General features: G+C 33.0%; 2 protein-coding genes across 3 annotated transcripts; one reads left to right on the top strand and one right to left on the bottom strand.

Moving 5' to 3' along the window:
* Positions 1–1,933: 1,933 nt before the first annotated feature.
* On the top strand, positions 1,934–5,398 carry LOC107461602 (uncharacterized). 2 transcript variants are annotated; one of them, XM_021125337.2, is made up of 3 exons: positions 1,934–2,510; positions 2,632–2,804; positions 5,329–5,398. In XM_021125337.2, coding segments are annotated over exons 1-3 (651 nt in total). In that variant the 5' UTR covers positions 1,934–2,033; the 3' UTR covers positions 5,330–5,398. The 2 variants fall into 2 exon arrangements, with proteins under 2 accessions (XP_020980996.1, XP_015935612.1); XM_016080126.3 differs by lacking the exon at positions 5,329–5,398 and adding an exon at positions 3,092–3,716.
* Positions 3,795–6,187, bottom strand: LOC107461586 (equilibrative nucleotide transporter 8). The gene is made up of 2 exons (XM_052252693.1): positions 5,343–6,187; positions 3,795–4,840 (listed from the first exon to the last, which is right to left on the bottom strand). The coding sequence occupies exons 1-2, from the start codon at positions 5,836–5,838 to the stop codon at positions 4,143–4,145; spliced, it is 1,194 nt and encodes a 397-aa protein (XP_052108653.1). The 5' UTR covers positions 5,839–6,187; the 3' UTR covers positions 3,795–4,142.
* Between the last annotated feature and the right edge of the window lie 7,870 nt (positions 6,188–14,057).

Raw genomic sequence — 14,057 nt, 5'->3', positions numbered from 1 at the left:
AAGTGTTATATTTTATATAAATTAATTATTTTAAATAAAATATAATTAACAAGACACATAATTTATATGAAATAGTGATTCAAATAATCAATAGAAAAAAATATTATCTTAACATATAAAAAGTATGAGAATTTTTTTTTAAAAATTTTAAATCATCATAAAGCAAAACAAAAAAGTTTCAACTTGAGAACATTCTATTCTTAACAATCTTTTCTGCTTTAATTACAATCAGATGTCTGATTCCATTTTTCTTCAACCATCTCTTTCCCCTGGCAAGACATTTGATTTTGGGAAAAAAAATCTTCTCGTCTCAAACAACATGCCCCAAATACTTCAAATGAAACACCTATATCACTACTGAATTTTTCGGCACCACCATTATGAAATTTTTTACTACTTATAAGAATACTATTAAAAATCAGTTGATTAATTTCAGTTGCCAAACTTCTCTATGCCCCAACAAAATCTCCGCCGACGCCATTTCTGCGGACTTCGTCACCCAATTCACCCGTCTTGAAGCCATTTTCAACGGCATTTTGGTCGTCATCCCCATTCGAAAAAGATGTGTCACAGTATTCATCTGCACTACTTCAATCTGATTCATCTTCGCCACCACTAAACATAAAGCTCAAGTCTATCTTAAAAAACACGGTAACTCAGTCACCTTCAAAATGTTTTATTGGCAATATTTGATGAACAATTAATTAATATGCATGTTGTTTTCGTTTTAATTACTGTGTTTATTAAAATTTTTACTCTAATATAGTGAAATGCTATGTACAATTCATTTTGTGTATAATTATTGTATTTTCTATCCCAAAATTTGAATTTGTTTGTTTGATATAATATATATGGTTAAAGAAATATTAACCTAATGTTGCTAAAAAAGTATTGTTGTTCTCGAATAATAATTAACGTAGTATTAAACAAGAAGGATAATGTGATAATTTGAGATGATATAAAAGTAAGAGTTAAAATTCAAAAATTACACCAATTTAGTTCCTGACTTATTAATTGCACTGTTTTATATCTCTGAATTTGTAAAGAATTCACCAAGTTAGTCCTCCACTACATCTCCGGCCAATTTATCTACCGCCGACAATCCCACACTGTCGTTTCACTTTTGGCACTAAAATGAAACCTCCCTAAAACGATGGCGTTTTACCAACCCTCCCTTCGACCGTATCTTCCACCTTATGACCACCGCGTCGGCTCCTACTCCCCCTCCACTAACTCTCTCTGGCACACCGGCGGCTTCGTCATCAACCGCTACAGCCTCAAGAAGTTCCTCTCTCGCAACAAGAAGCTCTTCAGCTCCATTCAGCCCCCCGACTGCATCTTCATCCTCGACACCGACTCCAAGTCCTCTGTCATCAACGAGGCTCACAATCTTCACATCCCCGTCGTCGCCATTGTCGACTCCTCCATGCCCCTCCATTCATTTTATCCTGATCCTGCCAATCCTTTCTGTCCAGTTTGTCTATTTGTTCTGCAACCCCGTCACCAAGACCCTCCTTCTTGAGAAAGAGAATGGCAAGCTAAAAGAACCGGCACCTCTCCAAATTCAAGCAGGTAAGGCTGCGAAGATGGACTTGCCAAACCTTAACATACCATCTATTTTTTCTATACAGTCTCTTAAAAATTGGAGCTCAGCAATTTTCTCGTTAGTAGCAGATAAATTGGCTGGAGATGTGGTGAGGAACTAATTTAGTGCACTTTTTACAAACTTGGGACATAAACAGTATAATTGGTAAGTTAGGGGTCAAATGAATATAATCCCTGATTTAACTCTTGAAAATAAAAATAAAAAATAAAGAAAATTCAAGAAAACCAAATTAACGGGTGTACCAAATACGAAGGTGACCGAGTCAGGTGAACCGAAGAGTGTGGTTCAAACTCGCGCCTTTTTTCATTCTGCTCCGAACAAAGCCGCGATTTTTAGGGCTCCAGAGAGAGAAAAAGACAACCAACTTTTCTTTCTTTCTTTCTTCGTTTCTTCCTTCCTTCCCTTGGTTCTTTCTTGTTCTTCTTTCATGACAAGCACAACAACTATGCTTCTTCGAAGCTCATCATCTTCGTCCACGCTCAATTCATGGCTTCCCCATTCCAATCACTCTTCTGCCGAACCCGAAATCATTCACCAGATTCCACGAATAACTCGATCCATCACGTTGTCCGCATCGTCCTCGCCGAAAGGAGTCGCATTGCCGCGTGTTCTCTCTGATTCTGATCTCTCCTCCTCCGTACACATGCCTTGGGTTCGTCCTCCTTCCAGAACGACGTCGTTGGGCCCCGCATTGTTTTCGTTCTCCGAGTTGACAGAAGGCGACGGTGCAGGTTGTGGTGGTGGTGGAGGAGGTGGTATTGGCATTGGTGGCGGTCGCGGTGGTTGGGGATTCTGGGATTCCAATTACGACAATGATCCAACTGACGAATATTACCGAGCCATGATCGCAGCGAATCCCGGGAATCCACTTTTTCTTAGCAACTACGCAAGGTACTTGAAAGAGGTACGTCAATGAAGTTCTTCCATTGATGTTGTATTTTTTTTTTTCCTTTTAAGTCTATGCTCAAAAGACTGAAACATGTTCAGTTACGATTGTGCATTGATCTAATTTGTGGTGATGGCAGGTTTGTGGAGATTATGTTAGAGCAGAAGAGTATTGTGCAAGAGCAATTTTGGCTGACCAGAATGATGGGAAGGTATTATCCATGTATGCAGATTTGATATGGGAGAGCCACAAGGATGCTCCTCGTGCTGAGTGTTACTATGATCAAGCCGTTAAAGCTGCTCCAGATGATTGGTAAGAACCATTCACAATTTTATTCTTGGATTATAATTTTGTTTGAGATTCTTCTGGTATGTATCTTGATTTACTTTCTTCAAATAATCAAACCTTACATCATTTGATTGTAAAGTTCAAGAGTGCAAATTGCAATTAACTTAATTTCGAGAACACGCTGGTATGCTTTAGCCAGATTAGAAGATATTAGTTGGGATGGGGTAGGTCTAGATCAGAAATTCTGTTTGCTGTCAAATGTAATTGTAGAAACTATAATAAACTAATTATTGTTTAACTTGTTATTGTAGTTATGTTCTAGCATCCTATGCTCATTTTCTTTGGGATGCCACGGAAGCGGGTGAGCTAGGGGAAGAAGATTCCTCTCAAACTTCTCCTAGTTTCTTCCATGGAGGTATTCCACCAGCTCCCCCTTCTCCTCTAGCCACAGCTGCTTAAGCTTCATGTTCTGGTGCTGGCTTTCATACAAGTTTCTAACATTTGCTTATGTTACCTTTTACCTCGTAAAATTTTGGTCCATGAAAATAGTTGCCATTATTCAAATGTAGATTCATGTATAGGAGAATGAAAGATGAGAGACAAGAGAGAGAAAGTTAGAAGAGAGGGATATCTCTTTTTCCCATTTGATTCGTGTGCATTCAGATCTCTCTTCTAGCAACCTTGTATGGTGGAAATATTGTAATAATGGTAGCAAAACATTTTTGGAGTTATATCATTCACACGTGCACCTATTGGCGGTCATTTATTTGTAGACAGAAATCAAAATCCGTAGGTATATAAAGATATGTTTGCAACTAGCCAAATACGAAGTGAAACTATCTTTTAATAACTGAATGGTTCACATCTTAATAATTCAAAAAACTTTGAGTACGGAGTAGTTTTTTAAAATCTAAAGCTACTTTAGGGACTAATGCTTATGAGATTTTCCTGTGAGAGATTAATCTTTTAACGACCAATAATTTCGGAGACTAAGATGCATTTTGCTCTAGTAAATAGCCAAACACAGATTTTAGTGTCATTTACTATCTGTGGATACTGGATACCATATATTACATATTACTTGCCTAGATATCTACTAATGGTCTCTACGGTTTCTCATATTCTGGAATGGTGAAGTTTGATGCTTGATGCTGCAGAGCTATTCCTTTATTGCCCAGTGTGCATTGCCCTAAGGTGTATTTGCAAGTTGAGATCTTGGAATAGAAGGGAGGAATGTGAACGGCTTGATGAGAAAAGTAGAGTCCATTTACTCATAGAGCTCCCTTCCCTCCCTTTCCTTCCAAGACACAACTCACAAACACACCTTTAGGATCATTTTATTACACAATGGAACTAAGACCTTTATAAGATCCAGAACCAGCCTAGGACTGAACCACCAACCAAACCAAATCCAAGGAACACTATCATCACAATAGCAGATAACTCTGATTCTGAGAAGGGCACTGACTTGGGTGTTTGAATCATAAGGACACTGGTGAGGTAACCATTAGTAACACCAAGCAGAAAGGTAAGAGCTATCATTGGCACTTCTGATTTCAGCCACTTTGGTCCATGAAGACAAAGGATAAAGAGTGGATAGAATAGTAACCTTATTATGGAGGCCCATATTGCCCTTGTGATAGATTGTATGACATAGAAGGCAGTTAATGACTTCCCAATAAGATCAGCAAGATTATAAACTGTTATCAGTAAAATAGGATACCAATCCATTAGAAGCTTGGATTCCAGATCTTCTGCAATGAATCCTGGGAAGATAGACAGAGTCACTACGTAGATTATGAGAATTGCGAAAGCTGGCCCCTTGATTTTCCCCGCAACTGCCCAAAATCTTGTCCCAGAGCATAAGGTGTTGTCGTGTTGAAGGCTCTGATAATACTCCTGCATGACTGGTAACTTGTACTGCAAATTGCTGAAGATTATGCAGCATAGTAGGAAAACAGTAGCAACCATAAAGTACAAGTGAGCACTTATTTGTAGTCCCTTTGGTGTTTGTGGAAGTGATGCTTTTGTTATTATCCTCAACACTGAAATTATAATACCTGTCCCCCAAGAAAAGACTCTGATTAGTTGTTTAAGCATCAACTATGTAACTGTTATTTCCCTATATAGATATCATATTTGAGATTCATTTGTACCTTAGCTACAGCTTTAGTTGTTGCTCTGTCTATATATATATAAGAAAAATGGTTGAGTGTCCTTAGTTGTAGCATGGTTTTTTGTAGAAGGAAATGGTTACCTAGATATGAAGGAATATGCTAGGCAGTGTTATGCATGGACACACACAAACAATATGTTGTCGCATAACTAGGATACACATACACTGCACAATTAAAAACCAAGAAAACTAGACTCTGGAATCTACTAGTTTTTAATACCTTTAAATTCAAAAGCTTGTATATCCCTAAAAGAATAAAGTACGCACTATGGTTTTATTCAGAGTTGCTTTACTTCATTTATGCCTCATATTTATGTAGAATTTTTATAGACAAGAGGTTCTCTTAATCTCATTAGATCACTTAACATTCAGATATAGAAAGACACCTGATGATGCAGTTCCGGCGAAAACAGCTTGCATGTACTGTTTTGGGAGCTTGCCGGCCGATCCTATCAAGCTTCCACCCACCAAGCCATCTGCTAAACCACAAATCACCACTGCTGCAACGGTCAAACCATAGGCGCCGCTTGGTCTGTCCTCTAACTTGGTGCTGCTGGAGGCCCAGTCAATGACAGGAGGTACCATGAGAGACATAACAAACATTGAATACCCGACGTTCATTCGCAACCTCAATGTTGTTCTGCTCCAACCTCCCCAGCTCATCATCATGAGAAGTACTAGAACTGATGAAATCATGTAAGCCACTGAGAAAACCTTCTCTATGTGTTTGGTTGGATAGAGGTACGCAAAATAATCCACTGCAGTGATTAAAGCATTCCAAGGAAGCAAGTTGCCAGCACCAAGCAAGAAATGGATTATGTAAGCAACTCTGCATGTGTCTCTTCTCTCATCTTGATCAATTGAGACCTTGACTGCTTCCATTTTATTATATGTTTTGCGCTTTGCTAAAAACTCTAGCTTAAAAGTTCCCTGCAGAAGTTGTTAACATTGTCAAACAAGTGACTGATACAAGTAGCTTTACTTATATGCTAGTGCTAGTTTGGGTCTTTGGGGCTAGTTGACACCTTGCATATTCAAATATATATATAGACACACACACACAGTCTTACACATAAGTGATTGATGGGCTTGGAATCGATTTGCTTAATGTACGAAGAAGAAAAATTGTGCTGTGTGGGGACAGCAATGGATGGGTGATATTAGATATACCATTTGGTCATATACAGTAACAGTTCACACATGTGAATGCTGTCTTACAATCACTCACAAGTACTTGATTGATTAACACAAAATTGGAAGATAGATATCCATGATAATGATCCTTTCTGTATAAATAAGTCTTGTCTTGAACCCTATTAGTTTATCTGTATACAAGTCACAAAAAAGGGTCTTTAGAAACCAATTAAAAGGTAGAGTAAATCCATAATAATATTAAGCCACCAATCAGTGGCTGTGTTAGTGAGAGTAGTCAATGGAGTCATGGAGAGAAGCACAGACACAAATGGGCTTGTCAACATGACCTTTCAAACAAGAAAAGAGGCCCCCTTGGTCATTTTTACCGGTTTACCTTGGGAAAAACCAACCTTTTTTCGATTGAACTACTGACATCAAGGTTCTTGTTATATATATTTACATCCAATTAACCCTACCTGACCTAAATGAAGTCACATAAATGGTTAAGTGGTCTCTATATGAGGAATTTCTTTCAATTCCTATGACTTGAATTTGAAACTTTCGGTTAAAAGACTAAAGCACGTATCACCTGGACTAATTTCACATTGTACCTCGATAGAATTTGATACTGTTTTCAGAGAATTTATACAGTAGTGGTTATCATGTACCTCGGCTTGACATATGTCATGTTGATTATCAGTTGCCGTTATTCTAGGCTTTTTTTTCCCTTCACATAATGGTAGGTTTTTAAGGTCCATATTCACCAATAAGCACTAGAAGCATAAAGTCTTTAAAGCACTACTGTCTGAAGACAGCAGTGTAAAGTAATTAAGAAAGGTTCATGGGATGAAGTGGCAAAGCTGAAATCACTAAAAACTAGCAGGCATAACATTTTTATGGAGCTTCTCTGTATGTCAGCTTGTCAAGTTGAGGAGACACACATAAGTTCCCCCAGTGACAGTGATTGCCATGAGGCTCAAACCTGCCAAAGTAATACATAGTGGATGGACAGAAATCATGGTTTTAAAAAGCAGTAACATGTTGCAGTTATCTGACATGAGTTAAGATTTTAAATTCATTTTGTTTTTCTTCGCCCCTCCCTGCCCTGTCCTCTAAAATTAAAATCAGATAGGCTATTTATAGTAGCTGCAGAATGAAGTGAAAATAAGATATAGCAGCAAGGAAATCTTACGTTTCCCTCTCAGTCTCATCAGTCATGTTTTTGTCACTTAGAACATAATACACAACAATAGACATAATTGGTAAATCTTGAATGAGGAAACAAGAAAAGGGACAGAATTTTGGCGTAAAAGATTTACATTATCTACAATAGAATGCCTCCCCAAAATGTTTACAACCATTATCTAGGGTCTACCACACTTCTTGGTACCAATATCAAATTCTAATAATTACAATCTCAAATCCCTAGTGATGGTCGTTTTTTATTTTTTATTTTTTGGGTCTATTTATAAATTAATGTATGTAGATACTTTTTTTTCTTTATAGATATATAAAGAAAAAGTAAAAAACAATTATCATTAGGGAATGAAGTAATTTATTTGTATTCTGCTTAATGGTAAGATAGAAAGGTATAATTATGAAGCATACACAAGTCCTTAAAATGGAGGCCATGTAGATATTTTGTTTTTTTTAAAGAGCCAAGTTGAACTTCATAATTGATTTGAATAAGATCATCAACTAGTATTGATAGTCCGGGGTGAGAAGATGACAAGAGTGGTAGTCATTCATAGTTGTTCTGTGAATATATTCTCAAATCAATGAGGAAGGACAATGATACATAGGTAAATATTAAAAAAAAATTACTAGATTTTCTCACAAAGGGGGATCTGCTATCTTTAGTTGGTTGGCTGGAGGTTATGTTTGGAGGGTAATAGGGTATAGCTTTTTTACCATGTCTCTTTCCTTCAACCATTTAAAGTTATAAAAAGCTGAGAAAGGACATAGGAAAAGACTTAAATGAGCTTTAAGGTTTTGGTTTTTGTGTTGCCGTGATTCTAGTTTATCAGTTCCTGATTCTGATTATGACTTGACTGATGTTAATATCTAATTAGCCTTGTTTTGTTTGCTTCTAATCCTTATCATAAACATAATAAGTCCAAGATTATGGTAATATCTGAAAAATAGTAAGATATGCAATTATGCATAACTTAAGGATAAGCTATTCATGATTATTTGTTAGAACCATTTGCACAAGGCAGCATCAATGGTAGAAGGAAAAGTTTCTGTTCTAAGCTGTGTTGTCAAAAGGAACTTCCCCTTGGTCCTTTTAGATGCCAAGGATCCTTATCTCATACTCATAGTATCAAACATTTCTGCCAAGACATCATTGGCCAGTGAAATAGAATATTCTTTCCTACAACATTATTGGTTCCCTTGGAATGATGTGCAATGTTAGAAGTAAGCAAAGTCCATTGCCCTCAAAAGAAATAAGTAAAAAAGTATTGTATAGAGTTAGTATAAGGTCACATTAGATTTCATTCTTGTGATTTTGAGTTTAAAAGGTTGTTTGATGTACAAGCGTCTCGCGTTAACCCAAGATATGAAAAATGGCCACACTCCAAAAGGTATAATGTAGGCAGCCTATCCTAATAATTATCTCGGTGGCTGATTCCATGACTTAAACATATAATTTTAAAATTACATAGAGACAACTCAACTGTTGTTTTAAGACTCTTCTTCAAACTTTGAACAATATTGATAAAAAAAAGGATAATAATAATAATAACAAGAAAAGTCACATTACCAAAAAGAGAGGGGTAGCCAACCACTTCTTAAGAATCATTAGGATTTGTGGCCTTACTTAGGGGCTTTGTGGATAGTGGATACCCACTTTGTTTATTTGAAAAAGCCATGTCATTTTTGTTTGGCTGCTAAAATATGCATTTTCTTAATATATATGGAGGATCAAATTCTTGCATCTCATGATAACAAACTTGTAAGTGCTTGGCACATTTTACAAAAAAATATGAATTTTGATTCATGAATGTAGGATGTCATGGGGTGCCAAATTCAATGCCTACTTCCCTAATCATACCAATGTTTCTAAAGCTTCCACTCAACTGATTGCAAAGTGTTCTCAGTCAACTCTCCTTCTACACACAATATTTATTTTCTTAGTTTCTTTTATTACTTTAGCTTTGTACACAGCCGGTATGTTCCTACTTCCTAAGCATTTTAGTGGATGGAATTAGGCATGTTCAATATCACTAAATATTCAAATAATAAGCACTAAACAATATTGTGCACCTTAAAGGTCAAAAAAAGAGAGGATCTTTGGACTTAATTTAGACAAACTAGGTTAATAAAATTTATTTTTGACAGATTATATAGTATTGCTATTACTAGGGAAAAAAAACATGGAGAGATTCAAGTTCTAAAATTCCTACATGAAACAAAACATACACCCACCAAGATTTTATTCCCTATTTGTCTTATTTATCATTGCCATTAGTCTTAGTGATACTATTTTCTCATTTCTCAAGGTATCTGCATTGTTTTAGCATAGTATAGAACTGAAAGGAACAAATCTTCCACTTCGCCTCAATTGACCATAACCAACTATTTGATTGATTTATTTATATACACTGTTGACAAAGCTATAGTTTCAACTACTTTTCACAAAGCTTATGCACATTATAATGCATTCTTAGGTGTATGTAGCAGTCATAATTAGTCCTGCTTTAAGGTTTGAAGTCGTAGCATATATATTTATATATATATATATATATAATTCTTCTGTTGCTGTTGATAGTTGATATTGTCTGAAACTATATGGAATTTGGGTATGAATAGCGAGATTACTATGCATCATGGTCATTCTTATTGGTGCAATTGAAAGTTGACCACTAATTATTTTAGGGTTTTATGAGTATATACACCACCTTTGATGTTTCTGTGCTTAAGTGGAAATAATGATGTCGTGGCATGAAAACTTTGGCATTTGTTAACTGCTTTAATCAATCCTTAAGATATTGTTGTATTCTCCACTTCCCTCTGTAGATTTTGTGCACTGAATTCTTTCAATAGTAATTAGTTACTAATTAATCACACGTTAACAATAACATAAATAAAAAAAATTAAAATAAAATTGGATTAATCGGCACAGGTAGTTAGTTAGAACTTAGAACAGTGAATAACAGTTTTGTTAGAGTTGTTGCAGAGTTAGTTACAGGGAGGGTTAGTTATGAGTTGATTCAGTTCTGCTGATTGAAGTATCCAGGGTTAGTTTTTGGTTCTGTTTTTTCCGTTATGGTAGTTATAAAGAGCATTTGTGCTTGGAAAATTGAAACCTGTGTGAATGTTGTTGAGTTTTTGAAGTCACTGACAAGTTCACTGATTTTTTTATTTTTTGAATTACATACAATAATAACTTTTGTGCATATGCACCAAATAATGCCTCTGCTGAATGTATATATAGAATTATGGATAAATCGTGTAAAAATTAAAAAAAAAATGCTTTAAGCGACAATATCTCATTTGCTATTATGACAACTTTTTTAATAAGTAATCTGTAAAAGTTTCTTATAAGTGTTCATTGAATTTAAAAATATTCCTTAATTTGGATGAGCTGATTGATTCTAAATTCATGTAAAGGAAAAGGATGCAATGGTCCTTGCTATTGATGAACAATGAAAAGAATAATAATACAGAAGACACAGCTAATATTCACACACAAACACATGTGGGCTTCAAAAAATTGTCGAATAAAGAAAAAGATACATAATAATTAACCTTATAAATTTCCTATTTCCTATAGTCATATTACTGTGATTGTGATTCACCCTTCAATTATTCACTGTTTTAAAATACTTTTTTATGTGATGTGCAAGCCAACAACATCATCAATCCACTTTGGGACCAACATGAATATCAAATTATCAATCCTACATACATACATACATACATGGACATGCAAACTATTTTATATCATGGTTTATGATAGAAAAATAAAAAACAAGCTAAGGGTGGGTCTAGTCACAATTCATGAATCATGATGCTGCTGCTGAGTGTTGACATAAAGTCATCAACTTTGATTCAAATCATCACAAGGAGTTAATCCCCTCAAACATTATCAATTTGTGTGTTCCTAAGCTTATTTATATATCCCTTTAATCTAATTATTATTAAATTTGTATTATTTAACTTGAGAGTCAAATAAATAAAAATATGCATCTAATTATTTTTTACTTTTACTAACTCTTGCTCTCCTCATGTCACTTTTTTAATTAAAAAAAAAATCTTTCTATACCTCTTCCAAGTGCCAATGATTTGGTTGTGTTTGTTGTCATTTTCATATAGCAATGGAACCAAATTAGTATGGCAAAAAAATACAATAGAACCTAAATTGACATGTTATTGGTTTTTTTTCTGTTTCCAAATTTCAATGACTAATTTGTTATAAATTTGAGTTTTGTTTTTTAAAGATAATAGTAGTATTTTATTTAATATAAAAACAAATACAATGTACAAAAGTCAGGATAAAAAAATAAAAAAATAAAAAATTTTAGATATTCACAAACAGATAAAATTATAAAAAAAAATAACATAAAAAAATAAATTTAAAATATTATACATAAGATAAAATAAATAATTTCTGATTCAATTTAAACGATATTACGAATGTGAATTCTAGATAAAGTTTATTATTGATTAATAAATTACATTATAGACAAAGCGAAATTTAAATCCTAACATCTAGTTAAATAAACAAATAAGTTGAACACAACCAATACAAGTTGATTACTAACATGTTATTGTTATTCATATTAATTAGGATGTTATATTAGGCCATCAACCCGGGGGGTCCTATATTGTTACTGTCGGCGACTGTGTCCAACGTTTTAGAAGCCTCCTTTTTGGTTTGTGGCTTAGGCCCAACACACATTAGTACATTCTATGATTCTCAACATGTGATTTCCTCTACTGTTTTTATCCGAACCAAAAAAATAAAAATTCAGAGATCATGGCAAAGTTTTTGTCTTTTCATCCGAATGGGATAAGACATGTAAGAAAATTACATGAACAAACAAAAAAAGAAGAAAATTATTGACTTATAAATTAAAATATATATGATACTTTGTTCTACAAGTTTTCTATTTTAATTCGATTACTAATTAATCGATAGATTGGTTGAAGAAAAACCGTGAAAAAGAATTTGTTCGTCATGCACTAATAATACATTAATACTGATGATTAGCACTTATTAGTAATTATTAGCTGGTTTCGATTGAATATATGTCCTAATTAAATATGCAATTATATTATAAGTTAAAAATAAAAAAATGATATGTTTTACATTTAGCTAAAAATAATGAACTTAATTAAGTTTAAACAAATTTAAATTTTATAATAAAGATTCGAGTTTGATTTTCATTGAAGCGAATATAAAAATCATTTAATAGGTGATTCTGTAATATATATTAGCGTCAATTAAACTGTATTTTTATTGATTTTTTATATAATATAATAAAAATAAAAAATATTATAATTTATTGGTTAATTAAAGATCAAAGAATCTCAAAATAATAAATTTAAAAAGACCAAATTCTCTATGGAGATATCAAGTTTAATTTAAAATGAATGGGAAATATTATATACATTATTTTTGTGTATGTTTTTCATTTTTAGTATTAAAATTAAAAAATGTATTATTATTATTATATGTAAAAAAATCAGTTATAAAAATATAAAATATNTAATCAATTTGATGATTATTCTTTACGTAACATAATATTTTTGTAAAAGTAATAAATAAGAAGAAAGATAAAATATTTGTTTTTTATATAACAAAAAAGAGATATAAAAAAGACATAAAAAAAAATACCAACATGACAAGATTATTTTTTGAAGGATAAAATTTTAGATATAGTTAACTTTACGTAAAATTAATAATTAAAAATAATTAAATAAAAATTTAATTAAATTAATTAAATTATTTAATAAATTTTAATTATCAATTTTTATTGAAAACTAATTTATATTTTGGCGGTGGAAAGAGGAGTAAAGAATGTAGCGCCACGTGTTTAAAATGGGAATCACAAAATGAGAGGAATTATTGTAAGCCTGGATGGAGTTAAAGCAAAGTTGCGGTTTGAACGGAAGGGAATAGTGACATACCAAAACCATAACCATAACCATTGGAATCACGTGCACATCGATCCTTAGAGAGTTAGAGATATAGAGGGCCCAACCATAACCATTACAAGTTACAAGGTATCGTATCATCCCATTAAGTTGGGTTAATCTAATTACTAACCTATTTAAATAAGTATGGAGACTTAAATTTTATTTTGTGTATGTAGTAAATTTTTTTAATAAAATTTTAGTTCTGTAACATATTAATCTTTAACTTATCAAATTAAAAAATACTGTAAAAAAATCATGTCATCTATTTTAAGATCTCAATTATTGGCATATTCAACGTATTTATAATAAGAAACAAGTATTAGATTATGTTTATCAATGAATTAAATGGATTATATATTATTGTTTAAGAGAGAGGGAGAGGGGTGGGTTCTGAGTGTGTACAGTGAGGGAGCTGAGTAGAAAGTCAGAGAGATGAAATGACATTCACATTCACATTCACAAACAAAGAAATCAATGCTCTTAACAGACATGATTTTGACGTTTCAGATTCTCATTGTCAGAAATATTTAATAATTATTAATTAATAACTTCAATTTACAAATCATAAAAACATTATATATATATTCTTAAATAAATATCTAATTACTTATAAAAAAAAAATCTCTCATCATTATTTTTTTTTCTTCACCATAATATATACCTTCTTTTTATTTCTCTTCATTTTTTATAAAATAAAATAAAATTATTCTTTCTCTTTTTATCCTAATTTTTTTTAAAAATTTTACAATCTAAGTCATTTAATAGATTTTTTAATAAATAAAATAAATAATAAAATTTTACTAATAAATATAATAAGTTAT

Source organism: Arachis duranensis, chromosome 1 (assembly GCF_000817695.3).
Source record: "Arachis duranensis cultivar V14167 chromosome 1, aradu.V14167.gnm2.J7QH, whole genome shotgun sequence".
Classification (NCBI taxonomy): domain Eukaryota; kingdom Viridiplantae; phylum Streptophyta; class Magnoliopsida; order Fabales; family Fabaceae; genus Arachis; species Arachis duranensis.
The sequence above is the reverse complement of the archived record's forward strand: the minus strand, read 5'-3'. Positions and strand labels throughout refer to the sequence as shown.

What these genes read in the sequence shown, in the direction of transcription:
- LOC107461586 (XM_052252693.1), bottom strand. Translation starts at nt 5,838, where the DNA reads ATGGAAGCAGTCAAGGTCTCAATTGATCAAGATGAGAGAAGAGACACA. An exon ending in CGCCGGAACTGCATCATCAG is followed by an intron (nt 4,841 to 5,342) that starts GTGTCTTTCTAT and finishes CTTGGGGGACAG; the next exon opens with GTATTATAATTTCAGTGTTG.
- LOC107461602 (XM_016080126.3), top strand. Translation starts at nt 2,034, where the DNA reads ATGACAAGCACAACAACTATGCTTCTTCGAAGCTCATCATCTTCGTCC. An exon ending in ACGCAAGGTACTTGAAAGAG is followed by an intron (nt 2,511 to 2,631) that starts GTACGTCAATGA and finishes TGGTGATGGCAG; the next exon opens with GTTTGTGGAGATTATGTTAG. An exon ending in AAAGCTGCTCCAGATGATTG is followed by an intron (nt 2,805 to 3,091) that starts GTAAGAACCATT and finishes TTGTTATTGTAG; the next exon opens with TTATGTTCTAGCATCCTATG.